This window comes from Solenopsis invicta, chromosome 6, assembly GCF_016802725.1.
Source record: "Solenopsis invicta isolate M01_SB chromosome 6, UNIL_Sinv_3.0, whole genome shotgun sequence".
Lineage (NCBI taxonomy): Eukaryota > Metazoa > Arthropoda > Insecta > Hymenoptera > Formicidae > Solenopsis > Solenopsis invicta.
The window spans coordinates 25418121-25446018 of record NC_052669.1 but is presented as its reverse complement, the minus strand read 5'-3'; the positions used below and the strand labels follow the sequence as shown (position 1 = coordinate 25446018).

The 27898-nt window shown below is 37.7% G+C and overlaps 1 protein-coding gene across 3 annotated transcripts in view; it reads left to right on the top strand.

Annotated features, from left to right (window-relative positions):
* LOC105200480 (acetylcholine receptor subunit alpha-like 1) overlaps positions 1–27898 on the top strand; it is a 141885-nt gene that overhangs the window by 89978 nt on the left and 24009 nt on the right. For 2 of the 3 annotated variants that reach the window (XM_026134354.2, XM_039450639.1), the window contains 3 exons: positions 10870–10979; positions 18819–18999; positions 24387–25439. In XM_026134354.2, coding sequence (XP_025990139.1) covers positions 10870–10979; positions 18819–18999; positions 24387–25439 — 1344 coding nt within the window. The remainder of the gene's footprint in view (positions 1–10869; positions 10980–18818; positions 19000–24386; positions 25440–27898) is intronic. The other variant, XM_039450640.1, reaches the window with a different exon arrangement.

The following is a 27898-nucleotide window of genomic DNA, read 5'->3' as shown; positions in this document are numbered from 1 at the left end:
TATAATACCCTCCTGTGCCCTCGCGCGAGAGAACAGCTTCGTGACACAACCATTTCTCGTCCGTTTTGCGAATTTATTGGTCGTAACCATTTTTGTCTTTCGCCTTTTAAAGATTGCGTTTTTATTTCCTTGTGCCATCCGTCACTGATAATCACAGGAGCGTTGATTGAAAATGGAATTATTTTTACAGCTAATTTTGACGGATTTCACTGAAATTGATCCTTTCATTAATTGTGTTTTTATGGTCAGATGCCATCCCTCTCTCTTCTTTTTCTTCTCTCTCTCTCTTTCACTGGTTACTTTGAAAAATTAGATTTTCAAAATTCGTAATCACTAAAGTGTATACAATATATATATATATATAGTCATTTTTTCAGGAAATATTAATAGGATGATTTTCTCGAGAAATTCTTTTAAAATAAATTGCATAAATAACGGACGTATAAATTTATTCGGCTTAAAACTTGTATATAAAATAACATCTTCGATACTTATTATTTTTATTTCACACTTTTAAAAAGAACAAATTATGTTTAATGAACGCATAATTTAATAAATGAGTAATTTTTTTTATTTAGATCAGTTGCAAACGCATGAGACAATTATTTCTGTTATAAAGATGTAATGGTTACGATTTTATATTCAGATAGTAGAAGATGAAGTAGGTGAGATCATGGTGACAAGCAGTGCGTTAGGATAGGGTTCGTTGAAAGAATCTCTCCAACTTGGTTCAAAGGACATGCTGGGACGTCAAAAAGCTTGTGCCTCGCCTTACAGAATCTGCAAGCGACGGGGCGGTGTCTGCGGGATGCATTTTAATTGCAAAGTAGCCCGGGCGCACGTACTCGCCCCGCTCGCGGATGCAGCTCTCGTCTTGCAACCTGGAAAATTTGGAATTCTCGAAGAGTCGTCGGCCGTCGCTGGCGACGATCCAAAAAACTTCGGTATCGTGGTAGAATGGATTTCCTCAGAATGTACAGATATCTGTTGGTTGACTTTGGCATAACTTTTTGAAGGCGTTCCAAATTTTTATATGTGCGGGACAGAAGAAAATCTACGAGTATCAGTTTTCATACATACTACATACCATTGTAAATCAGTAAAAATGTATGTAAATTATAAAATAAAACAAGCTTGATTATATTTGAAAATTAACTCTCTGCAAATCAATCGGGATCGTTTGAAACTCGGACAATTTTTCAATTTTGCCAATTTTAAGTTCAGATGTGTAAAAAGAAGTTTCAGGTTATATAATTGTACAATCGTTTTTCTAAGTGTTAAAAAAATATACTTATCAAAAACATTTTTTTAGACTATTTAGAATATACAAATTTGAAAAATACAACCATTTACCAGATTTTGTTGGTCTGATTAAGTAACGAAAAAGAAATTGATTTGTAGAGAATTAATGTGTTTAAGAAAAAAATATATGCCACAAATGTATTTGTTTGTGATACGACACTCTACGTTTGCCAAGTGTTTTATTTTAACATCGCATGAAACTCTCTTGTAGCTAATTATCGTGAACGAACCTTTGTGGAAAATTTCCGTTGAACGGTATCGATTGATAGAATATCCTTAGCCAATAAGTCTTTGACAGCGAAATCAAAGATACGAAAGTTTGCCGAAAGTTTAGCCGAAAAGTTGATCTTAGGCAGAGAAGTTGCAACTTTATAGAGCAGTCGCGCGTTTGTCGTTTGTACGAAGCTTTTTTTACCGTCTTTTTATCCAGTTCGTTACGATCGTTTATCAGTGTCGATAAAGCAAGATCGGCGTCTTCCCCCTTTTTTTCCGGCGTCGACCCGCGATAGACGATAACTAAGATGAGCGAGCCGAAGAACGAGACGTGGAAGAAGATCAGAGGTGAGCTTCCCTTCGGCGTCACGTCAGTTTCGTTGAAGTGGCGCCCCTTTATCGGAGTTTCGAAATTGCTTGCGATTACAGTTCGTCAGAGAGAAACGAGCCGAGAGAGGAGAGGCCGACTGGCAGTTTCAACAGCGGTTCTATGACGGGTTCGGAAGTTCCGCAATACTCGGGAAGTAAACAGTTATATGTTTTTCTTGTCAGAAAAGATGGCCGAAGCCGCCCGGAAGACGGGACAGAGGGACGGACGGGAAAAGTTTAATCGAGTCCGTGCGTCGGTAGTCGTGTCTTATTTGTAAAGCAGGGTGGATATTATCTTCGTCCAGAAGACAAATTGCGCCCGATGGAGACAATAGGCGAGAAAATGTTGCGGCACGAAAATGGGGAACGAGAGACCTAAAAGAAATATTTTCTCCCAAGCTGGCTATAATTGGGGAGGGTGGGCCGCGAGGAGGACGGAGTATTTATTGGCAGCGATTGGACAAGGCTCGCGTGTACATACATACAATCGGCGCGATCGATTTCGTGACCGGATTTATCGGGTCAGAGTGTCTCGCGAACGTACACGCCGTGGGTTGTTGCCACTATTATTGATATTGTTAGAATAATTACAGCGAACCGGAACGCGAACAGCATGGCGCGATTTAATGCACGCGCGACTGCGTATCGCCGCTATCGACGTATCGGTTGGATTTCATCGTCGATGGGAAATCGTAATCGACTGTATGCCGTGCAGAATTGCACAGAGCTCAATTACGATGCATGCGCAAATTATCGGCGTCTCTATCGAAAAATTATTTAATTGGGTTATTGCCGTATTATTACTGTCGCACCGTTTACTCAGTTATGAGAGAAAGAAAGAAAAAAAAGAGCGAGAGAGAGAGAGAGAGAGAGAGCGAGGTAGGGATATCGAATTTCACATTTGCGCGTTTTTGTTGTTAACTCTTAAATCACCGCCATGGTTTCTAGCTAATTTCTATCCATTGAAGTTTTTTAGAGAGTTTTCTATTGTATTTATCCCCTTTTAAACAATGTTTGTGAGAGAGATCTCCGAGGGTCGTCAATTTCTCTGTATACTCGTATTTTCAATTTTTCTCATCTTTATTATTTGACTCTTATTAAAGCATTCATTTTTATGTGAATGAATAATTAATTATTAATTAATTACATTACATACTAAATTTTAGTTTTTTTTCCAAAATAAAGTATAGATATTTGTTCTAAAAACATGGAAGTATGTTCATGTGAGTTTTTAAAGATTTTTTTAAACATTTGAATAGATGAAGAAATAGCCGAGATTACCCATAACGTTAACGAGATGGTTTTCGCATAGTATTCTAGCTGTTAATCAGGGTTTATATCAGCTTGCTCGTCCTATTATCGTGCACCGTTGGAAATTGATCAGATTCCGCGATACGGACTGGAAGGCGAAATCATTTCTCTTCGGTAATATACTGTAAATATGGCGAGGGCGAGAAGGAAGTTTCCGTACTCCTTAGCCCTTAGCCTTTGTAACTACAACGTAATATAAATAGAAGTTGGATTTTCGCTTTTCCCGTCTCTTTTGTTCATTAATCGATCCAATGCTCACGCCGCATTGCTGAATTCCTCAATGCTACGAAGGCGCCGCGTGCCGTTTGTTACAAAGGCTAACGTCTTAACACAGATTGAACATCAAACGTGGATTTGCATGGCGAGCAGTAGGCTTTGTCGCTCTGTCATGTAACGTTATCGTTTTGTAAATAAGTCGTTTATGCAGATTTATCTCATTTATTTACGGGTATATTGCGACATTATTATTCAATAACGCAGCTATTAAAACCGATGTTTACGTTTAATAAATTGATTATCGAATGGACATCACGTTGGTGCAACGAGATTGACATAAAGATGTGAAAGTTGGTTAGTTTCAAAACGTTCAGATTTTATTAGCAAATGCGTTGCAGTGGACATAGTATCCAAAGCCAAATGATTATTCACATGTCGAAATACATATATGTACAGTAGAGCCTCCCATATCCAAAGTTCCATTATCCGAATACATAATATTCGAACGTTCTACTATTCGAATGTTATAACATATTGTGAAATTAATTTTGTTTTCTTTACGTAAAGAATTTAAGTTCTTTTTGAATATATGAACTCCTTTTTGTTAAAAATTTAAGTTTCTGTTTGAATAATTGAAATTTAATATAAAAATGTATTTATTCTATTATCTGAAAATTCCCTTATCCGAACAATTTTGTCTCCCTATTATTTCGGATATGGAAGGCTCCATTGTATTTTAAAACTTATTAATTTATGTTTGTTTATTTTTTGTTTATTTTTTTGTTATTTTTATTACTAATTATTTTTTTTATTTTTACTTTTTTTATTTATCGTTAATGTATTACATATTCCAATCCAAATTTCTTATTCATAAATGTTGGGTTTTAATTTTGCTCATTATAATTCCTCTATTATAATTTCTTATCCTCTGATGCAATAATTTATAATATATTTCATTAAAATTGATTTATAATTAGAAGACCATAGAATCGTTCTTTTTTTACATTTTTAATTGTATTTATTGAAATAAACAAATCAAGATGTATATTAATTTTAGTTTTAGTAAACTTTCCCTTACAATTTATTTTTGAAATTTTCTATTTGAATGTAGACGGTCACTCGATGATTTACAATAATAGAAAACTTAACGGCTCTGAAACATTTTTTTTACATGCATAGTTTGATTCATCACGGCGTGTAACGAAAACATGCTTGAACCAGACGGGATTGGAAACACACTTTTTTTTACATACGTCCAAACGAGTAACTTTATTTCGAGAAAGACGAGCTAATATTTTACGAAACTCACTCGGCGCCGTCTCGTAACGAATTTATTTTACAGTCCACAAAAATGCGAATATCAAAAGCGATGTTTGTTCCGAGCCGATGTGCTTAAATCGTGTATTGTTGTTGATTTTCTCTCGGTATTTTCTACGAAACAGCTGATCCGAGGATTACGGATACGCGCGATTCAAAGCTTGTTTAAATAGGGCAAGATGTTTGCATCGCACGTATTTATTCTACTATTCTGCCATTGTTGCTCGAAGCTGGCTCGAGTTTTACGGGGCTTCCGAATGTCCGACACGGACGATTGTCAGCTTTTGCTAGAAAAGAAGCCGACAGCTCTAGTCTTGCCAAGTTTTCTCACCTACTTCGGTAACAACGGATTTCTTTCTATCCTCCGCTTGTTTTCCACCTTTCGCGAAATGTTCTGACATGGGCGTCTAAAAGATTCGTATCTGATCTGTCGCGCATGAAGAAAAAAAGACTAACTGAAACAACGTGATAATAAATTTAAACGATATTCTTTTGCGATGCATTTGTATTTTAAAGATGTTCATTATTTTGTTACGAATTCTCTTCACATAAAAACGAATGATAAATACTTTTTTTCTCCTTGTCGATTTCTTTTATCTTTTCAATATTTTCGATTTAATTTTTATAAAGATACAGAGATAAGCAATTTTGATACGCAGGTGTTACGTGCGTTTTGCATTCACAGACATATTTAGACGTATTTTATTTATATCGTCTTATAAACAGGAGAAATAAAACAGTGGATATCGTACAGGGGGAATTTGTACGTGCGCAGGTTTTCGATTCGCGCCAGTAGAAAGATATACGTTTTTCATACCAAAAACAAGCGAGTCTTGTATTTCAAAGCGGCTAGCGACTAGCTTCGCAATTTTGTTATCAATAGCAACATTCTGCTGGTACCTCGAAAAAATATAGCCGTTAAAACTGCATGGTAAAATTCGCGCGTGTGTGCACGCCTTCCACCGTGTGTTTTCCACCGTGAGATTTTTTCGCAAGAGCGAATGTTGACGCTGCGTTTACGTGGCAGCTAAATCTGAACGTGCGACAGCGTCGACGGAACAACCGCCCTTCAAACTAAACGGGTGCGGCGCGGTGCGCGATAATCGACGGTGAGTACCGCGGCCCGCTTTATTCCGGACGTCGTCGGGAGAAGAATGACGCGGTCTCTTATCTCCCTCGTGAGCTCTCGCGATTGTCAATCGCGATTATACGCGTGACTTCGACGGCGACGAATGAGCCCAGCTTGCCGAGTCCTCTCTGCCTTTTGCGGCTGTGAATTTCCTCTTTATTCTGAAATTTCTCCCCCCCCTCTCTCTCTCTCTCTCTCTCTCTCTCTTTCTCTCTCGCAGTGGAACACACTGACAAATCCTATGGGTGCCCTGCGACAAGAGACGCACAGCGCGACGCACCCCTGGAGAAATACGGAGATTCTTAGCCGTTCTCGAGTTTAAAGGTTACGCTAGATAGTTGTCGATTTTACCTCTCCTTCGCCTCTCTTTCAACTTTTATTCTTCCTCCCTCTTTCTTTCTTTCTGCGAGGATACGTTTCCTGATACTGTGCAAACCGATTTACGGTGCACTTCGATCTCGTCTCTACGAATACACTTCTTTAACAAAGAGATATAGTTAAGGAAGAGAACAGTAAGTAACTTAGAGAAGGGATGATAAGAAACGATTCAATTTACAATTCGTTCGCAGAATAAAGTAATAGGTGTGTTCCATAACAGTTAAAAATATCGGTTGCTAAAATTGATACATGTATTTTTAGAAAATTTCTCAAGACGTATCCCAAAGAACATTACCACGTTCTATTTAAAAAAATTTTTTAAGACAACTGAAAGGTGAATTTGGAAGATGACTTGATTTCTGGTTTTGTAAAAATTTTAAAATATCTTTCAAACATTTTTAAGACATTTTTTAAAAGATGCCTTGAAAAAAAATGTTCCATACTCTAAAAATGGAATGTTTTTTAGATACGTGTTCTCTGTGGAGTGCTTTTCTACAGCAATTTTCACACACTATAAAATAGAGGTATCTTGTTTCTTGTATACGTAGCCAATTGCGATATTAAATAATTTATTCGTTATAAATTGTCGAATAAATACAGTGTATAAAAATAAATTGAAACACATCGTGAGCTTGGGATAAGCAGCGAAGAGGAACAAAAGTTTAAGGATATTTATGATAGGAGAAAAGATTGAGGCAACGCACTTTTCTCAGATGACCGGTATCACGAAGGCACTTTACGCCGTAGGAAAGAAAATATCGCCACTAAATTATCAGCATTTTTTTTCTCTCGCTAGGCCGTGATCACGTGGTATGCGATTTTACGACGTCGTAGAATCGATCTTCCATTCTCAGTAAATCGCACTCCTCGCATAGCGTCGTCGTGCGAATAGAAAAATTCGAATGCAAATGACGTATGGTGTAATTTACGGTCGTATTGAAAAATACTGAACTTTTATGATCACGCTTCGAGCCACTCAGCTACACGCGGCTGGATATTTGAGGCCAATTGTAAGAAGAGTGCCGCGTTATTATTCACTTTATTATTCATTAATTTTCTCTTTCTTTTTTTTCTTCTTACTGCAGGACTTCGTTTTGTACTTCGAGATACTTGAAACAACATTAAAGAAAGACCTTAGTGTTGTTTGAGTAACTTTTACAATTGGTAGACAGTTATTCTGGCGTGTTCTAACTCCTCTTTCTTTTCAAACGAATTTGAATCGTTTGAGAATCGTCTATGAGTCGTAGCATATAGGTATTTTATTAATTTGTTAATAAAATTTAATTACTGAGAAATAATTTCATAAAAAATGTCGACAATTGCAATAGAAAAAGCAGAAATTTTCTTTCTGATAAAAAAGAGAGAGAGAGAGAAATTTATGTGACTGTTTAATTTAATTACTCGGTTAGAGAATAAATGGAAAAAAGAAGAAAAACACGCATACGCTTTTATTATGAAACTTTTTCCCGTTACTGAATCAATGCTATATTTCAATATTCTATCTTACAGACATTTCTACTACGTGCTTCTGCAATAGTGTCGGATTAATTAGCGAAATTACCTGCTCGGTTAATTTTAGTTTCAACCTTAGCAAAGCGTAGGGCTCTCGTAGAAGTTCACCGTCTAGTAGGATTTAGTGCCAAAGTTTTAGTTTTTCCTCGGTTTTCTCACTTTGATTGCAATCCACTCAAAATATAGAACGCTCTAATACGCTCTGCAAAGTTGTCTTGGGGCGTTTCCCTTTTGCAGATTCCCATTTTAGAACTGCGTACTAAATTAACGTAGGAATCATCTCCGAGCCGCTGTATAATCGTTTTAGTAAGAAGATAATTTTCCGTGGTAGATGTGTGACGGTTTATCATCTCGCTCCCTACGGGTAGGGTGAGAGAGAGAGAGAGAGAGAGAGACGTAGGGAAATTGCTAAAGTGCATGCTATATAATTGCACACATCTGTTCATATTACACACAGCTTTCTCATGTCAATAATTCTTCCAACGGAGCGTTCCGAAAAGTGCCTAATTTTATTCTCTTGCTCCGCCTCATATGTGCGGACAATAAATTTTCATAAATTAACTTATCTCTTCCCCGTCACAGTGGAAGTTTCCTTGCAGTTTTGTTTGAAAGAGTTCGCTCGTAAGAACCGTTCGTTCACCCAAGCGTTATAAAAGGAAGAGCAAAAAAGGGGGAGACAGAAAACTATAAAAGAGCAAGTAATTAAAATCCTTCGACTGCTCTGCTCGTTGTGCTGTAACTGATTTCGATCCGAGTCCGCCGGATCGTGCGGGGAATTTTAGGCGCTTTGCGGCGGCGATGCCAGATACGTACCTACCGAACTCGGCTAATTGCGAGCGGAATAATTAATGCCTGCAAGAGCAACGAAACTCGACGCGCCGCATCAGCGCGAGTGTACGTCGCAGGTGTGCCTGCAGCGGCTGTTTTCTATCACGCGTTGCTGCGTGATATAATTCCGTAGAGGATGACAAGATCAAGTTACGCCAAAAGTAGTCTTGTCTTTATACTGCTAATTCTTGACGAATGTAATTCTAATACTGTCAAGTTTGATTTGTGTGTGTATTGTTTGCATTAATTCAATTTCGTTAAATTGATGCTGAACTGAAATCTAATTCTATACATATTAAAATAGACTATCTTTCAGTTGTTTTAGAGTAAGCAGCAATTGCAGGAAAATGGGTATTTCATATTTTTATTTGATATTTTATTATTAGTGTGCCTTTTGTTTTGAAATTAAAATTTTCTTTTTTTTGCGTACATTATTTTCAACGAATTGTGTAATTTAGAACGGATAAGACACGGACGGACAAGAAATGAAATACCAAACGTTATTGTATTATCCATGCAACGGGAGAGCTTTCAAAATTACGCAGGTAGTTATTTTTATGACGGCGAAACTCTTTATAAAAAGCGCATATTTATTTTCACCACAACAGATCGACTATATTCCATTTCATACAGTTTCTCCTTCTCTCTTTCTCTCTCTCTCTTTCTTTTTGCACCGATAAAATCTCCATGCACGCCACAGCCATTTAATAATGAGAATAAAGTCTCGCTAACAAATAAATTAACAGATCGCGAAAAATAAAAATTATTACATGGCGCATTTGAGATGCAATTTTCTTTTTACGTGTATCGACCGTTGCCTTGTATTTTATTATGTATTGAAAGTAGAAAGAAAGAAAAAGAAATTTTGTATCGAACGAGGGAAGTGGCTTTCGAAGGAAAGACCGAGAATTTCCTGGTCTTTTACATCTTGCAATAAAAATCTTCCACTATTCCGTGTAATGTCGAAAAACGATTTTGAAATCGGATATTTATATTTGAATAATTGAATATTCAAATGGCTCTATCTACGATTACTTAGGATCGTTCGAGCTATTCGTAAAACCAAATTGTAGTCGTGCGATTATTCCGTTAGTAGGAATTAGGGATTTTGTGTGATGTGTTTGAGCTACCTGAATACGATTATTCCGTATTACTGATATTCGCTAATCCACGATAGATTTGGTTGGTATTCAATGAATGAATTAGTGAAATTCATAAGCTGTAACTGGATCAAACGGAGCCTCAGCCGCCGGGCGTCGCCCGAGTATCGATCCGATACGTAAGAAAACATCGGCGCCTCGTGAGTTATGCTTCGCTACCGGCTCGAGCATCCATCTCGCGCGGGAAAATATCGACGCCTCTTGGAATCAAGTGCGACAGGTTCGCGCGTAAATATCCGTCTTAATGCCTTGTCGATTGCTTCGTTATCGTCGATCAATAATTTCGTCTCGAATGCGAACGCGCCGACGAGTAGCCGGAAAAAAAAGCCGGCTCCATCTCAAAGCGACTCAATTCTAGACGCAGACCCCTCGGCTCCTCCCTTTCTTTCTGTTAAGTGAAAGATGTAACGGCCAAGGGAAGGGAAATATTGTCCTGGGAGTGATTCCCCTCTCGCCGTAATGCATTTGAACGTCGCTGCCTGTCTCGAGTAGCGCGGAATCTCGTGGCGAGGATAAGAGAGATGGGCAGCGGACAGGAAGAGAAACCGAGAGTCCCGTAATTACTTTGCCCTCTAATTGTTTTATTTCGCTTAAACGCGTAAACCGGAAAGTGGATCTTAGAAATAGGATATCGCGTTTTCCTATCCGGATATCGATAACGGTGGACGAAACTTCCGTGAGGTAATTATGAGGGTCGCGAAGACGCCTAGCGGTCCGGAGTTGAATGGCGACGTATATCGAGGGCAGTTGGGACGTTTATGGGCTATCTCTTGCTTGACGGTGGATATTTAATTACAAATATATTGCGTGCCTCCCCTTTCTTTTCTTAGATCAGCTTTAATTTATACTTCGAACAACGAGTTCTCTGCTGAAAATAAGTTTTCTGGAAGAATGTTTTTCTTTATCGTAATTTAATACACGCGATGTTGAGTTTAAGAACTGTTTTCAATACGCGGGGAGGAAAACTAATAAAAGCAATTGTGTATAAAGCGTAGGAAAGAGGGAAGAATATACACAAAAAGGGAAACGACTTTTTCTGTTCTCTCATTTTCATGTTATTTTTTTTGGGGGGGGATTCTTGATTAAGAACTTTATTTCCATCAAATCGGTAACAATTCTTTTTTCTGCTTTCAGGAGTGGAACGATTACAAGCTTAAGTGGAATCCGGACGAATATGGCGGTGTCGAAACCCTTCATGTACCATCGGAACACATATGGCTACCCGACATTGTTCTTTACAACAAGTGAGTCGATTGACATTTCACAAGTAGATTGAGCGATATCGGAGATTTCTTTCGCATCCGTTAATTGCATTATTTGTCATATCGATCTTTCAACGCGTGGTTTCTCTCCTCTCTCAGACTAAATCCTTTCGTCACCGCGAAACGGCTGTATTTCATAGGATTTTAGCGCGAAGTGCGGAGAGAAGGAATCCCCGTAAAGCTTCGCTTGGGATATTCCACTAGCACGTTCTCCCGCCGGGTATTTTGAAAATCCGCGCTGCGAAAACGAGCGGGCACGGCTGCTCTGCGGCAAGCTAGTCCGGTCGGTAGCTCTAACATCGAGAAATAGGACGTGCTCCTCACTGGCGCGGCGAGGACACTTTTACGAGGAGGTTTTCAGAACGCCCTTCCTCCCCCTGGGGAGGTAGACTCGTTTGTTCAACGGCGACGGACACAGCAACCTTGCCGCATTTCACGGCCGAATGATCCCCGCGCGTAATACCGAAGCAATCGCGCGGAAAAGAGTTACGTCTCGAATATACAACCTCAAAGAGGTCGATAGTAACGATGTCCATTTCGTAGGATAATGGTAGATTAAAGTGGATGAAAGCGATTAAGAGGCAATCAGATAAACCGTGCGCCGACGTTACCAGTTATCCGACGGCAGACGTGGTATAAAGCAAGATTATAGGATACGTTTCAACAATCTCGATGTCGTGCACGATACGCCAACATCCACGACCGCGGATTTCATCAGCCGCGAATCTTCGCCGTGCGCATAATATTCAGACGCGATAACATGATGCATAATGTGCGGTTAGCTAAGCCGCAAATTGCATAAGTCCGCGCAAATTACGGAACCATTAATCCAGAACAGGTCGAAATTAATTATCCGCGCCCACCAGCGCGGCGCGGCGCGGCGCGGCGCGACCCTTCCGTCTCGTGCAGCAAAGTGTTGCGTCGTTGTCGATGCACGTGTCAATTTTTTTTAGGCTTCTGGAAAGCGTTAAAGCACTTAACTGGATGTTATAAATTGTTTATAAATAGCTTAAAAACTATTAGTTTCCCGCGAAAGGTTTGTTATGTCTATTACTTATAATAAATTTTAGATTAAAGTTACTATAGCAGTTTGTTCCCGTTGCTTTTATTTCTTTTTTGATTAAAAAAAATTAAAAAAAATCTTTTTCGATCATTCTTCAATCAAACTTTCGAAATCTGGATTTCTAATTTTATTTTAATACAGAAGTCAGTAGAAAAACGGAAAGCTTTTAGCCACAACTTAATGTTGACATCTCGATTTCCTTAAGAAAGCACTTCAATTTGCATCTATAAGAATTCGGGGATACTGAATTTTATTGAAATTTATCAATCGCTTTCGGAGATAAAACGTCGCCCCCGTCTTTAAAGGGTTTATGACTTCTCCCGAATCTCGGGAAGCTAAGCAGCGACTTCTGGCGTCTGCTATACGGACAATCGGGTCTCGCAAAGAGGTAGGCAATCTCGTCTAAGACATCGAGGTAGTGTATCAAATAAACCGAACTTAACCCGCCCTATTAAGCTCCACTCAAGCGCGCGACGTTCAATCCGCCATTCTCATTTCCATCGAAGCTTTGAAGCCTTCCTGCATCCCCATGAATCGTGCTCTCCGATGTTTCCTCGCCTCAACAACGAGATTCCCCTCTTTCAGCGAATACGTATGGCGCTGATACATTATGTAAAATTCAGCCTGAAGTGCTAGGGCGCCGCCTCTCTCTCTCTCTCTCTCTTTCTCTCTTTCTCTCTGCACTCCACGCCAATACGATATATCTTCCTTTATTTCTTCTCGGGCAAAGCGCATTCTGGCGCAAGCTACTACTGCGATCTGGCACACTAAAGGATACGGATTAAACAAATTCGCGCGAAATTCCATTGTACGTGGTGAATCATTACTGATGTAATTGTCGCGCTCGAAAAAGACATTTTGTTAATTTAGTGGAACTAGCCTCGTTGATTGTATTTTGTTGAATTTACACTGTTGTTATGTTAAACTAACTGTTATATATCGTTGGTCTAACGAGATTATTTTGTTTGAATTAATTTGTTAAATCAGTAAAATAATTTGTACACTACAAACATCTTCATTTTACAAAATGGGTAATCATGTGAATATCTGCGTTACAATATAAACTGACGCAATTACTGCGCACGCACGTTGTTTATGTCAATTAAGAAATCATTTGGTAACACGGTATTTTAATTCTCTTAATTCTGATACTGAAAATTATATAATAATTTACAAAGAACAAATAGAAAAGTAAGGAACAGTGATAATTTAATAAATGCATTCAACAATATGCTAACCAACGATCGTAATTATTTTATTCCAACTATTATAAAATTTGAGAGAATTTAATCAATGAAATATTTTCTTATATAATCTATCCATTCTATAAATCTTGCCGAGTAAAAAACAACTTGAAAATTGTACAAACTTAATGTCTACTCTTTTAGAATAACGTTTCATTCTACGAGATTGAAAGAGTAAAAATTATATAATTTGTTTTATTTATTAATTTCTAGATGTTTTTATATGATATTGTTATATTCTCTATCTCTTTGTCTCTCTATGTAATTTATTATAACAATGGCGATTTCTATTCTTTCTATTGTTTGAGGAGAAATATTTAAAATTGTGGAATATTAAACAGGGAGTGAGAAAGAGAGAGAGAGAGAGAGAGAGAGAGAGAGAGAGAGAGAGACTTAACTCAACAATTTTAAAAATTATTATTCTGTTATTTGAATATTGCGCAAAATCGTTATTGCCAGCGAGAACTGTCACTGTCGTTATGAGCCAACAAAATTACTCAAGTCTCCGTGCAATCAACGGAATAAACATGCGTTTATATGTACGCAAAGGGTCAGTAGGATGGCGGCCAAAGGGTTGCTTAGGCACAACGACCCGACAGCGCAACGTACATACGACCGTGCCGCAAAATGCAGTTAAAATATGCAGGAAACGTACGTGAGGGCGAATCTCGTTACTCCATTATCACCGGATTACTGCACCTGCAGCTCATCCCAGACCGCGGTAATCCATTCCAGTTGCCTTTACAAGAAAGAGAATGAGAGCAAGAGAGAGAGAGAGAGAGAGAGAGAGAGAGAAAGAAGCAAAGAAAAAAAAGAAGGTGCGAGGATGACCTGATAACAAAGTCTCATTCGCTCCAAGTAATCGCACGTACGTGTTGCGTCGCAATTGCGTCAATCGTTTCGAATGCGACGTGAGTGTGATATAAAGGGGGATGAACTCGATGGGGGAACAATAGGGAGTGAAGAAAAAGTGTCCATAACAGTGCGCTCTACCTACAGCGCGCGTCCAAACTCACTTCTGTTATATTTATGGGATAACTTGATCTCTCTCTCTCTCTCTCTCTCTTTTTCTGTTTCTCACCGAGCCATTCAACTCGCATTTCGCAAGTGTCAACCGCCAAGCCCTGCTCGCGTCCAGCTCACCAATGCTTTCTCAAGCGCTCTCATGTGCGCCGTAACGCGTTATCAATTGTGGGATCAGTCTATCCCGGTCATAGACGCTACAACGTAAGCATCGAGATCTACGACAATAGAGAGCTTTTCCATCGCCGATCAGCGATGGAGGCAAGTGTAAGTAATATCGTCTATAAAGGGTGCCTCGGCACGGAATGCGGTTGCAACGATTCCGCCATTCAGTCCAAGAGTATATATCGAGTCTTACTTCCTCGTTGAGATGGGACAAACTGCCGGGTAAGAGGATACTGATGGTATCGGTACGGCGCGGCGGTCCGCTCGTTCTCCGGGTAAGACGCGAGAAAGATTATCGTAGACCTCGCTCGTAATAGCCGGCGATCCGCAATGTCGACCGACTTTGTCGTCGTGGTTCGACACGGGGATTTCCGATCCCAGCTTCGGAGAAACGGTTCCTATGAAACGTCGGAGTGCAACGCAGCGCGCAAATGACATGCCATATTTTTCCGGCATGAAGGACCGATCTCTAGCGAAGGGCAGCACTTTTCACTGTATTCTATGACGCGGTTATAAATAAGCGTATTCGAAATAGGTCAGCATTGCGCTGCCGCTTTACAATCGTTGTTGAGCGATTCAACTCTTTGTAGCAGCAGATTGAGCGAATATCAAATTTGTCAATACGTATGTATTGTGTGTGCCAAGAAAATTGCGAGATCGTCTGGAAAATTATGAATTCTGTGCTCAGTAATATTTAAGTTCGCAAATTTTACGCTGGCCAGCGGTAGAGCGACGTCATCTTTCATTATATTATATTGTTGCTCGAGAGAAAGTTTTTTTTTTTTTTTTTTTTTGAAGAACTTATCCGGCCTTTCCCCGGCAAAAGGGCGATCGGGGAAAGGTGGCAACGTTATCATTAAGATCGCGACAAGACGATGCCGTGGCCCTCGAAGCCGTCAAGTCGGAGTCGGCGGTGGTTTTACTACTTGCACGGAGTTCTGAGATTTACATGACGTGTCCGCGCAAGAAGCGCGCCATAAAGCACGTCTTGAGGACGAAAAAAACGTGATTAATTGAGTCTTCGAACTTTCTTGACGTAACTCGCAGAACGCGCCCGTCGTTTCTTACGGCGCTATGCAGCGTCCACTTTGTCTTTAACCGGCGAAGTGCAAAAATTATGACTCGGCCTGTGAAACACTGTAATTTCTCTCTTTCTCTCTCAAATTTCTTTTTATTAAGTATCTCAGTTTTTGTGCGTATTATAATTGTAAAACTTCACAACGCAAAAAAGTGCAAATATATCTCACAATTTATTTTTCAAACAAAAATCGTAATTCTTCAAACAAAAGATCCAACGAAGGAGCAAAAGAAGGAACGTTGTTTAAAGTGTTGAATTATTGCTTATTTATTTAATTATCGCGTAAAATTTCTGAGAGATAATTTCTTAAGGCTTAGTAACGGGATAATCATGATTACAGAGACGATTTTGAGTCGTTAAGTGAACTGTTATCTTTCGCCGACTGGTAACAGGATAACGCAGCAACAACCGAGATTATGTAACGTTCCCATAACAACGCGAACGTTCCTCTCGCCGGAAAATCTCTCTCTTCCTGAGAACAAAGCTCAAGCTTCGTCCGACTACACGCTGCGATTAAAATGTCACTTTTGAGCCATCATCGTCCTACATTATCAACAACGCGAATCGCTCTTATCACAGTTCCGTTCTAATACGTGTGTCAGAAACACTTTCGGCTGATATTTAGCACAGCTAATTTACAGACAATGTTCTACGCGCAGATTAATCGCGTTTCCTGGACCACTTACCAGAGAACAGCTGCTTTCACAAAGCTATTAACTAAGATAAACGTTCGATTGGACGTAATTAGAGACTGCGTAGACTCAATAGATGTGTACGATTGATTCCCAGAGAATGGCCGCGAAATACTGTACTTACAATTAGTAAGAAATAATTTATTTTATAGTAATAGCATTTGCATTCAGTTGATTTATTTTGTTCTCTTATTTCTCTCTCATTTCTCATTATTAATTAACAATGAGAAATATATTGCGCGATTTAAAATTGTGTCGTTATTTTTTATTACAAAAATGTTCTAGAGTTCAACTATTAGATTTAGATTACGCATATACGAATGCTGATAAAATGTGACGCGATGTAATCAAAAATTCAGTGCATATGATATAATTATTTTGAATTAGAAAGTCAGTCTTATATTTTGCAATTTTTGCTGCAATCTGCGTACTACACGTGTACTGTAGACTATAAAGCCGTAACAGTTACGGCGAGTCGCCCTTATTTTTAGCTTCGCGCGCTTCTCTATACAGAGTTTGATAACAGAAATATAATTATTGGATGACCACAAAGTGCAGGAGACCTACATTAACGTTCAGAAGCTTGTATAATGGGATTTGCAGACGCGCGAACTTTATCCAATATGCAACTTTTGTTGCAAACAAATGCTCTCGTTTCACGAACAATTAACGTAAAAGTCTTACAATATACTTATACATTTAAATTGTCTTGAATCGTTGCTTCTTTTTTAACGCTTGTTAGTATCCTTGATTAGCAATTGTAATTCTTTAATACGCTGAATTTTTATCTATTAAGAAATACTTGTAGATTTAGTTTTAAGAATCGTAAAAATTATGCTCTCAATTTTTTGAAGCTAAACTATAATGGAATAATATAAATACTCCGTTAGTTGTGATCTTCTAATACTAGACATTAATACTTGCTTAGTTCTACAGATAATAGAAGAATGGGCAATTTTTATCTCTAATATTTATATATAAACGTATATATATATACACTACAATGCCAATATCCCGTTATATATACCGCAATACCAGTAAAGTTATAAATTATTTCGTCGATCGGCAATCTATACGCCGAAGAGTTTATCCCGACTGGGTGGAGGTCAGTCGCGGAGATAATGTCGTCACGTGCGCGGGGCGAGACGTCGGATGAAAAATTCACGAATTGGCGCGAAACCGGCGCGAAAAATGGATCGACACACACACACACACACACACACACACACACACGGTGCAACAGAATTCAGCAATAGCCAGCGTGCCGAAGTAATAAGAATGCCATGGCCGGCCCCAACCGAAAATAGTGCAACAAGTGCGTTCGCAGTAGCGACAGCTGCAACGGTGCGCGACCGTGGTAGCGCGAATATCGTATTAGAAATTCTCGCGAGCGCATTACCTCGGCGAGTTTATTTCTCACGAGCGCTGTTTCTTCAGTCTCGCGCAATAACATCGGCGCCCTAGCGCTGTTTCGTTTATTCGACGGATTTTCTTATCTCGCTTGCCGCAAGTTCACCGCCTCGTAACATTCCGTGTTAATTCCGCTCGTGAAATTTTCGCACCGACAGCGCGGAACAGCCGGATGATCCAACTTTGGTTTAGATTGCTTTAATGCTAAAATCATTCTTATACGAAATTTAGTAGCAGTAGTGAATGCAAATAACATGGAGTCAGTAATCGAGGGTCTTGAAAGAAATAAGAAATAAGAAATAAGAAAGTTTTTTCTTCTCTTATCTTACAAAGAATAGATTCTTTCATTATATATCAAAATAAATAAAAAAGAGATTTGCAATTTCACGCTTATTTCATTTGCGATTTCAATTATTTCGCGAAAAATGTTTCATTGTCAATCGCTTATAAGTCAAGAAGAAAATTTAGTCTTTTGCTCTTATTAAGACTGTTATTTCTTCTCTCTTGAGAAACTAAAAGATATTAAAAAATATTATATTCTAAGCAAGATATATTCTAAGCAATTTCTTAAATATTTATGCAAATTTAAAAAAGAAAAATGATAAGAGAGAGAGAGAGAGAGAGAGAGAGAGAGAGAGAGAGAGACAAAGCAAAGCAAGTTAATTTCTAGAAAAATTTCTAGAAGGAAGATGGCGGCGATAGATGGTACAGCTGTTCCGCGTTCAATGTACGCAACGAAGCGTACATCGCTTTGTCAAATTTTCACACAATAATATTTGAAGCGTCTCGCTTCGCTTTATTCGGAATATCGATTGATACCGTTTCTATTAGCTTTACGTATGGCAGGAAGCTTTTAACTTTCTGCTGTGACGTTGTAGATTCGCTGCACGTTGGCAACGCTTCTTCTCCGTCATGAAGCACAAGTCTCGCGAAATATGAGATAATCTAGGAAACGATTTCGACTAGAGCAAAGTTGCGCCATTGATCGAAAGTTAACTCTTGTAACAGAACAATATTAATATGAAATATTTCGTCAAACAAACATTTATTTCATTGATAATTGCGTTAAAATATTTCAACAATTATTTTATCTTTTAAATTGTTATTTAATCAACAAATATTTAATGCAACATATCTTTTTTCCAGTGCCGATGGTAATTATGAGGTGACCATCATGACTAAAGCGATTTTGAACCACACCGGGAAGGTCACGTGGAAGCCACCGGCGGTCTATAAATCATTTTGCGAAATTGACGTGGAATACTTCCCCTTTGACGAGCAGACTTGTTTTATGAAATTTGGTTCGTGGACTTACGACGGTTATACGGTAAGTACTGCGATGAGAATTGATCAATTGGTACCGCTCTTGGATTTTTTATTTTATGTCTGTTAAATATTCTTACTAAAATAATGTAATTCTTTAAATTATCCTACAAATCAATATAATTATAATACAAAAAAAAGAATGCATAAAAATTTTAAGACAATATCTCTGAATTATGCTGAGAGAGAGAAGAATATATATTTCTTAAATATAATAATTCTACAAAGATATTTGCCAAGATTTTCACAACTTGTTCATAAAAAGCTTCAGAATTTGAAATCTCTAATTTCTAATTTTTAATGTATAATGCAGAATAAGATTTGCATATTTTATAAAACATTTTATAATAATTTATCGAGCTTAAATATAAACGAATATCATAAACATATTTTGCTTAATAATGAAAAAACAATATTTTTTTACACTTTATAATTATAAACATTTGTTTATTATAAAATACGCATATGGCATGGATTTTGGGTATACAAAGCAGTAGTAATTTAATTAATATTATGTACAATGTTCACTCATTTGCATTAAATTATCTTTTCACATGTAATGAAAAAGTCAGATTTTTGTTTTTACTACAAAATCAAAAATTTCGTATAAAGCTTTATGCATGTTTTTCAATTTGTACGTGAGAAATACTTTTAAAGCCATTTTATTACTATATGATATACGTATAATTACACATATTATGTATAAATGAACTGGAATTAATTTGTAACGATGGGCATAATATATGCCAGAAATTTCTGTATTATTATTTATTCAGATTATTTAATACAAATATATATATATATATATATATTTATTTATTTATTTACCTTATATATATATTTTTATTTCCATTTATTTTAAAAAATTTTTTAATATTATAAGATTGCAGAATCTTGTTAGAATAAAAGAGTTGCAATTTTTATAGAAAAAAGACCCTATATTAGAAAAAGTACAAATATAAGTATTTATGTGTGGAGATTTAAAAATATAGTTAACCGAATAATTTGCAAGATATTATTATATTTAGATATAATTGCACGCTCTTCCATAATTTTGAAAAATATATAGTGAAAGATGGATTTTCCTAATTAAAACAATTAAATTATCTATTGAATAAGATGCAAATACTAAAATAGCATCTATAAGAAATGTTTAAGGCCGGCTTTTTCAGCATCGGCTAACTTTGGCCGTAAATTAGCCAGCCTTATCTCTCTGTCTATGTTCTAGTCTTATTACGCTCTGGAGAGAAACAGAAAAGCTGTAATCTTCCGGATAACTTTATCCGACAGCTAATTACAAGTAGAAAAATCGTGCATTAGTGCGGCAAATTGAATACTTAAAAACTGCAACCTTTCGTACCTCACAAACCACTAATTACACATTATTTTAATTAGTCAATTTTACTAAATTATCTTTAGTTGATCACGAAATAATATTATTAGTAGTCCATCCTATAATTAAAGTAATCTTTTTATTTGTAATAAATAAAATTAAAAAATATGTAGAATCAATTTTAATCGATTATATATTTGCCCTCTTTTTGCTCTTTCTCACCTTACAATTAAATTTTCTTACTTATATTACTGCGATATAATTTGTTGGTAAAAATCATTTTTTATTATTTCATAAAATGTCTAAAAATTATTTAATGGAATTAGTTAATGGACGAGTTTTCAAGTTCTAATTTTAAAAGAAACTATATATATATATATATATATACATACATACATACATACATACATATACGTGTGTGTGTGTGTGTGTCATGTAAAAAAAAGAGAGCAGTTCAAGTGAAACGTCACAATTCGGCGATTACAACTCACGGCGCCTGTTTGTCTCGTCCATCGCGTTTTCCTTCGCGCTCGGTCCGTCAGGCGAGACTCCACTCACGGACTGACGGATATATCCGTCACTGACAAATCCGCCTGTCTGCGAGAGTTTTACCGCTGTACAGCGGCAGTACGTGGATATAAATCCCATGTCTGTGCGAGGGTAAGCCATTTCGACAGAGAAGCTCGTCCGCTAGCCACTTCGAAAACACACCAGTGCAGCTAGTGATCAACCTCGCGTCCACCTGCGCGGCGAATAGCTTCCGTTTCCGCGTTTCGGTTTCAATTTCCTCTTATCGGCATGTCTTGCGTGCGTATCGGCAGTATTTTCCACCGCGAAAAAGATGTCGGGATGATCAAGGATAGAACGATTGTGAAATTATCAGGTCGTGTTATTTGGATCGGATAACGAAAAGTATTATTTGTTCGATATTCCTGTCAATATTGCATGTCGATGTAAATCATAATATATTACTCGTGGTGTCAGTGTAACAATTAGTCGCCATGTTTTGATTACAGCGATGTAAATCGATGTTACGTCCAACGCGTTAAAATATGACTTATCTTTAACATTTATCTTTAGAGATAAAGATTCCAAAAGAACATATTACACGGTAGCTTTAAAAAAAAACGATATTTATTAATTTTATTATTCAAGGATTATAATTTTTCAAGAAACGATGGCGATATTATGGCTTACATAATCGATTCTTTATTCCACTCTATAAAATCTAGAATGTTGGGAAAAGTTGAAACAGGTCGTTAAGTCGTTACATTGATTTCTTTTGTAACTCAAATTAAAAAAGGAAAATCTTGATTCCTCTCCAAAGGAGAATTGAAATTGAAAAATCAGGAAACGAATCCGATTAAAGCAGAGCGACGAGAAAATGCGCGCGAAAGGCGTAGTGAATGAACAACGATTGCTCATCGAACTATCGACAGATCTCGAAAGTGGTCCAGGGAGGATCATCCACCGAAACTTCAATGGCGGCCGCGATTTGGCTCTCCAGACCTTATTCGGATTCCGCAGACTTTGAGATAGCCAAGATCCCCTATCCGTACGGCCATTAGAGGTATCCAATTTCTTCCGTTCGCTTTCCTTTCGCGCTCTTCCTTTTCTCTTTCTTTAAATAATCGCATATCTCGAGACTCGATTGTGCCGAGGGATAAAATGGATTTGGGTGGCGACACTGCATAGCGTATCAAGAAAGTTTTCCGCAACGCGGAATATAGGTACACAAGGGTGTGACGATCAGATTTGCTGAAATTGAAATTGAATCGAATTTCTTCCAACAACTTATTTGGGCATTTTATAACATTAGACTGCAAATTTTTATTAAATATGTGAGCAACAAAAACACAGATTAAAATATTGTTAGAATTAGATTCACTTGAAATAAAATGGAAAACGAGATTTGTATCGTTAAAAATCAATTCTAAGTTTTTGATTTGAAGATGCTCAATTGCCTTCAAATTTACAACTAAAAAATTATTAATATTTCGATGGTAAAATAAGTGGCTGAAATAAAATGTTTAACTTGGTTTCTAATATTCGTACATAATAGAAAATGCGCGATGCCCTGTATTGCTCTCGAATGCGAATGGATATATGTTCACGGCACACCCTTGAGTCAACCGAGATATATTATTTATCGCAAGGGACTGTATCAGAAGCGTCTTCGTGTAAAAGTCGTAGAGTCCATAAATTTCAAGGCGCCAGCAGTTTAAGTCACAATGACTCTTTCAAGCTATTGTCTTCTTCAGATTTGAACGGCGCAAAAGCGTATTCTCACAGTTGTACGTTTTTTTATTCTTTTCTTGTGCATTTCTTGCATATAAAACATTTATAATCTTGTATGTACAACAATACGGATGCAAATTATTGGCGATATTGTATCTTTAAAAATATTGTCATCTTCGCCTTCAATCATCAATATATTAATAAATTTGTTTAATGATTAAACGTCATTAAGTATTTTATATGACAGCTTAATTTCAATTCGTGGAAGCTGACACGTTAATCTAGGTGACGGTTAATTAAGGAGATAACGTGTACATAAACTCGCTTACATATGTAGAGCCATGTCATGCACCCGTTGGCATCGCTTTGTCCGTCCAACTCCTTCCGTGACGGCGATTATTCCGAGTATCGATTAGACAGCGCGCTAAGATAACAATCTTTAGGTACTCTAAGTGCTTGCGCTCGCTGATTTATCTCTCTCACCGGTGTGTTTCGATTATACCACAGTGAACTATCGAGTTGAGGATTAAAGTGCCAGATGCGATTGAGTGGAATAACAATTCGGATTTAGCTATTGCAGTTTTGGATTAGGCCTCTCAGAGCGTTTCAATGACGCGTAATTTGAAAGCCGGGGATTCGTTCGGAAGATTAGTTGGATTACAAATCTTGAAATGGATTACAATCAGTTGGATTACTATCGCAAGGAAGATGAATCGGATTACGATCATATCACTTTGATTGAATATAGATTGCTTATACTGCAGCAAATTTTTTGATATCTATCTAGTAAAACGAGAGAAGAGAAAAAGGATGAGGAGGAAACGAATTTCTTATTTATAATAATTCAATGATCCTTTAATTTCAATTTTTTTATGCAAACTTTATCAGAAATTAATAAAATAAACTAATTGTTATTCTTTATAACCGTCATTTATCGTTATCACTTCATTGCAATTTTAGACCATTAAAATTTTTATTTTGAACATGCATTATATTAAATAAAATTATGAGATAAAATTCACAGCTACCCGCTTTACTCACGTAATATAATAATTTAAGTAATAATATCTATTCTAGTTTATTATACAAAAGTAATTTTTAATTTATAATTTTTTGTAACTTTTTACGTACGTTATGACGTTTGGAAAGTTCTAAACATGAGAACAAATAAAAAAATATTTATACAATGATAATTAAGTTCTAAAAAGTTTTAAAGTTCAGCTCTTTATTGTAATGATAAATAGTTTATCTTATTTTGTAACTTTTATTACTAATGTAATTTACAGTTGTAATGATCAAAATTATTTGTTGGCCTGTGTATAATACGTAAATTCTGTAGGTTTCACGTTTTACGCAGTGCTAAATATCTAGGTTGTACTACATATTTGCTAATGTAAAGTATAAATTTATTTTAATAATATACGCGTGTTTTAAGATAAAATATTCATACGTTGTACGTATTTGCGTGCAAGGTATATATTTTATTATACCAACATTAAACAAAGTTTAATGCTTCGAAAACTGCAAAATTTCGATGCTGAAGTATAAAAACATTTTTGAAATATAAATAGCAACTCATTCGATGGTGCAATCACGCATTCGGGAATAATTATTTGCGAAATTATTATTATTATTAGCCGCCGCTAAAAAGAATGCGTAGCGATTCCACAGAGAGAGAGAGAGAGAGGGGGGGGAGGGGAGGGTTACGATTGCGCTTTTTACTTAACCAAGATCGCAAATAATCTGATTTTCGATGTGTTTGTACACGTAACGCAATGTCCAATTCCATTGATATTCAGTCGTCTTTTCTATGTTCGTAGGTCGACCTGCAGCATCTCCTGCAAACCGAGGACTCGAATCAAATCGAAGTCGGAATCGACCTGACCGACTATTATATCTCTGTCGAGTGGGACATCCTAAAAGTGCCTGCCACGAGGAACGAAGCGTTCTACATATGCTGCGAGGAGCCCTATCCCGACATCGTGTTCAACATCACCCTGCGCCGCAAGACCCTCTTCTACTTGGTGAATCTGATAATACCGTGCGTGGGCATATCCTTCCTGTCGGTGTTGGTATTCTACCTGCCGAGCGACAGCGGCGAGAAGGTCTCCCTGTCGATCTCGATACTCCTCTCGTTGACTGTGTTCTTCCTGTTGCTGGCCGAGATTATACCGCCCACATCGCTGACGGTACCGCTCCTGGGCAAGTACCTGCTGTTCACGATGGTGATGGTGACCGCGTCGGTGGTCGTCACGATAGCTGTGCTGAACGTGAACTTCCGCTCGCCTGTCACCCACCGTATGGCCAATTGGGTGCGGGTAGTGTTCATCCAGGTTCTGCCGCCTTTCCTCTTCATCAAACGGCCGAAGAAGACGGACGACTACGACGACGAGGATCAGGGTAGGGGTGGCGACGGAATCAGCACGGGTGACATAGACGACGACGGCGTCGACGACGACGACGAGGACGACGACGACGAGGACGATGTCGAGGCGGCAAACGGCAAACCACCTGAAGGCATCCTCACCGATGTGTTCCATGTTCCAGAGACTGATAAGTACGACACGTACTACGGCAAGAGGTTCAGCGGAGAGTACGAGGTACCGCCGCACGGTCTGCCACCGCCAGCGACGAGGTACGACCTCACCGCCGTCGGCACCGTCGGCACCGTCGCACCCTGCTTCGAGGAGCCCCTACCCTCGCTGCCACTGCCCGGGGCGGACGACGACCTCTTTGGGCCAGCTAGCCCTGGATACGCTCACGAGGACGTCAGCCCCACCTTCGAAAAGCCGTTGGTACGCGAGATCGAGAAGACCATCGACGACGCCCGCTTCATCGCCCAGCACGCCAAGAACAAGGATAAGTTCGAGAGCGTAAGTATGATATTTATATCTCTGATGTTTGCCAGTTTACTCGAGGCTGCCCTGGGTCACCGTACGGATAATGTTGTCGTTGAGGTAGTATGGAAAGAAATGCGCATAAAATGGATAATAAGTTCAATTATGCTTGTGCGCCCCTTTTGTTCCACCTACATTGGATTACAATGCCAAAAAGTGAAAAATTATGCCAACTTTTATATCCGCAATATGCGAAAATCTTCCTTTTTTTAAATATGTCGCACTGTTGTTAAACCGTGCCAAACATTACTTTTTAATTTGTCTTCACCAATAAATAGTTAGGAAATTAAATTTATATAGACGTATTGTATGTTCTACATTTTTTGTCAAGTTAAATTTTATAAAAAAAAAATTTGGGGAAAGGATTTATAGTTTTCTGTTACCTTACGTATCAAAAAGGCAATCTTCGACACATTTCACACAAATCTATTCTATCAGACACGCAAAAGAATCGAATCATTTTTAACGCATAGCTGCAAAAATAATTTACGCATAATTTTTCGTTAATAACGTTATTATCACAAGTACTGATAGCAATTGACTTTAATTGAGTAATTCTACTCTATCGCGAGAGTCAAAAATTGATTATAATGGATCAAGAGATTAGCGGAGATCAATACAGGATGATTTACTTTTGTCTCAAATGCATTTTGGGAAACCGCGATTTTCGAATTATCATTGGAGGGATTGTGACTGATGCGTTTAACACAATCGGATCCATAAATGCATCATCTGCTTTTATCGCCGCTTGTATAAACGTACCTGATCATGTTTCGAGCGGTCAACATTTTGAGAGCAAAGATAATAGTACGTGTAGGAATAACCTTTTGATTTCTTATACTTATAATAAAATATATAAAGAACTTATTATTTTTTTTATATATTTTACTTCTGCTAAGACAATTCGAACAATTATTCAAAAAAAATGTTTAAAAAATTAGGGTAGATCTTTAAGTTATAATTTAAATATTTAAAAGAAGTTTCTCCAAATTTTCGAACATTGTTGTTTCCCTTTCGTGTAATTTTGTTTTTTTTTAAATGAGTTGTTTGCAAAAAATCATTTCGCCAATTGCTGATCATTAATTTGTACGGAACTTCATAAATGTATAGGCTCAAGAGACGTGAATGACGATACATTTTATTCGTGCCCTATCGCCCTTTAAAGATGTGACGTCTGACCTTAAAACCAAACGCCCACTTTTTCACGTAACTTTTAAGCTGCATGAAACAAAGAGAAACGTTTGTGGAAGTTTATGACGATCAAAAACAAATTTGCTTTAAATATTACGTGCTTTAAATATAACACAGCTGACATAAATTGTTAATTACAGCTAACATTATGTACAGAATTTATTTGTATTACGAGACGATAGTTTTAACATTATTTTATTTAGCAGCAATATTTTTTTCCAAATTTTCAAAATTACGTCTAGAAGAACGTTCAGATTGCAAAGCGCGAATGGAATATGGTTTATTCGATATAATTTGTTTTAACAAGCAAATCTTAATTGCAGCCAATTTGTAAAGTCGAATGTAGCGATTTGCAAAACGTTAGATATACGTAACTTTGTTTTGCATAGTAGGAACGGTAATTTGTACATCGCGGAACTTAATGTCATTATATAAAAGGATTACTGCACGTTTTATTGCGCCGCATTCCGGTACGATGGCGGCGGTGGTTTCCGATCGTAACACGTACGTCGGTCACCACCGCGATATGCGGATGACAATAACGTCATGTGTATCAGACGCAACTGCCTTTGTGATTCTGCAGTGAAATATCAGTGCAATGAAATATCTCTCGCTATCGGCGAGTCCGCGTGACGCCGTAAGAGGATTATTGACTTTCATTATACAAGGAGCCATGCGGACAGAGGTTTCCATTTGCCTATTTATCACGCCGGAAATGACGCTAGATTAAACTGTATTAAGCAAATGATTCGTGTAGCTCCCTCCCCGTCATTAGACCGTAGAACTTTGGAACAGAGATTTCACGGTAAACTCTGGACGGCCGATGAATTCATTGAGATTCGAATCGAGAGCAGCTGAAAGTTTCAGACGTGTTCCGACCATTTTTACGTGCGAAACTATCAAATTACTCGCGGAGTGTTTAACATAAACGAGTTTGCATTAGTAAATTTGCACATATGGTATTTGCCTGAAATTTAATTAAATTCTGATTGGCATTAATTCGTGTTTGCAAAGTTTTATAATCATGCATTCAAACATAAATGCGCGTTTAAGAAAAATTGCAAAACAATTTTGCACAGTGATAATTTCATTAAAGTTGCACATTTATGTACGGCTATACAAATTATACGTACGATTTGTACAACATGACCTAGATCTCCGTATTTTAGGTGGATCACGGAATCGATTTCTTATAGTATTTCGAATTTTATAGCGTCGAACGTATCGCGGCCCGACTCAAACGC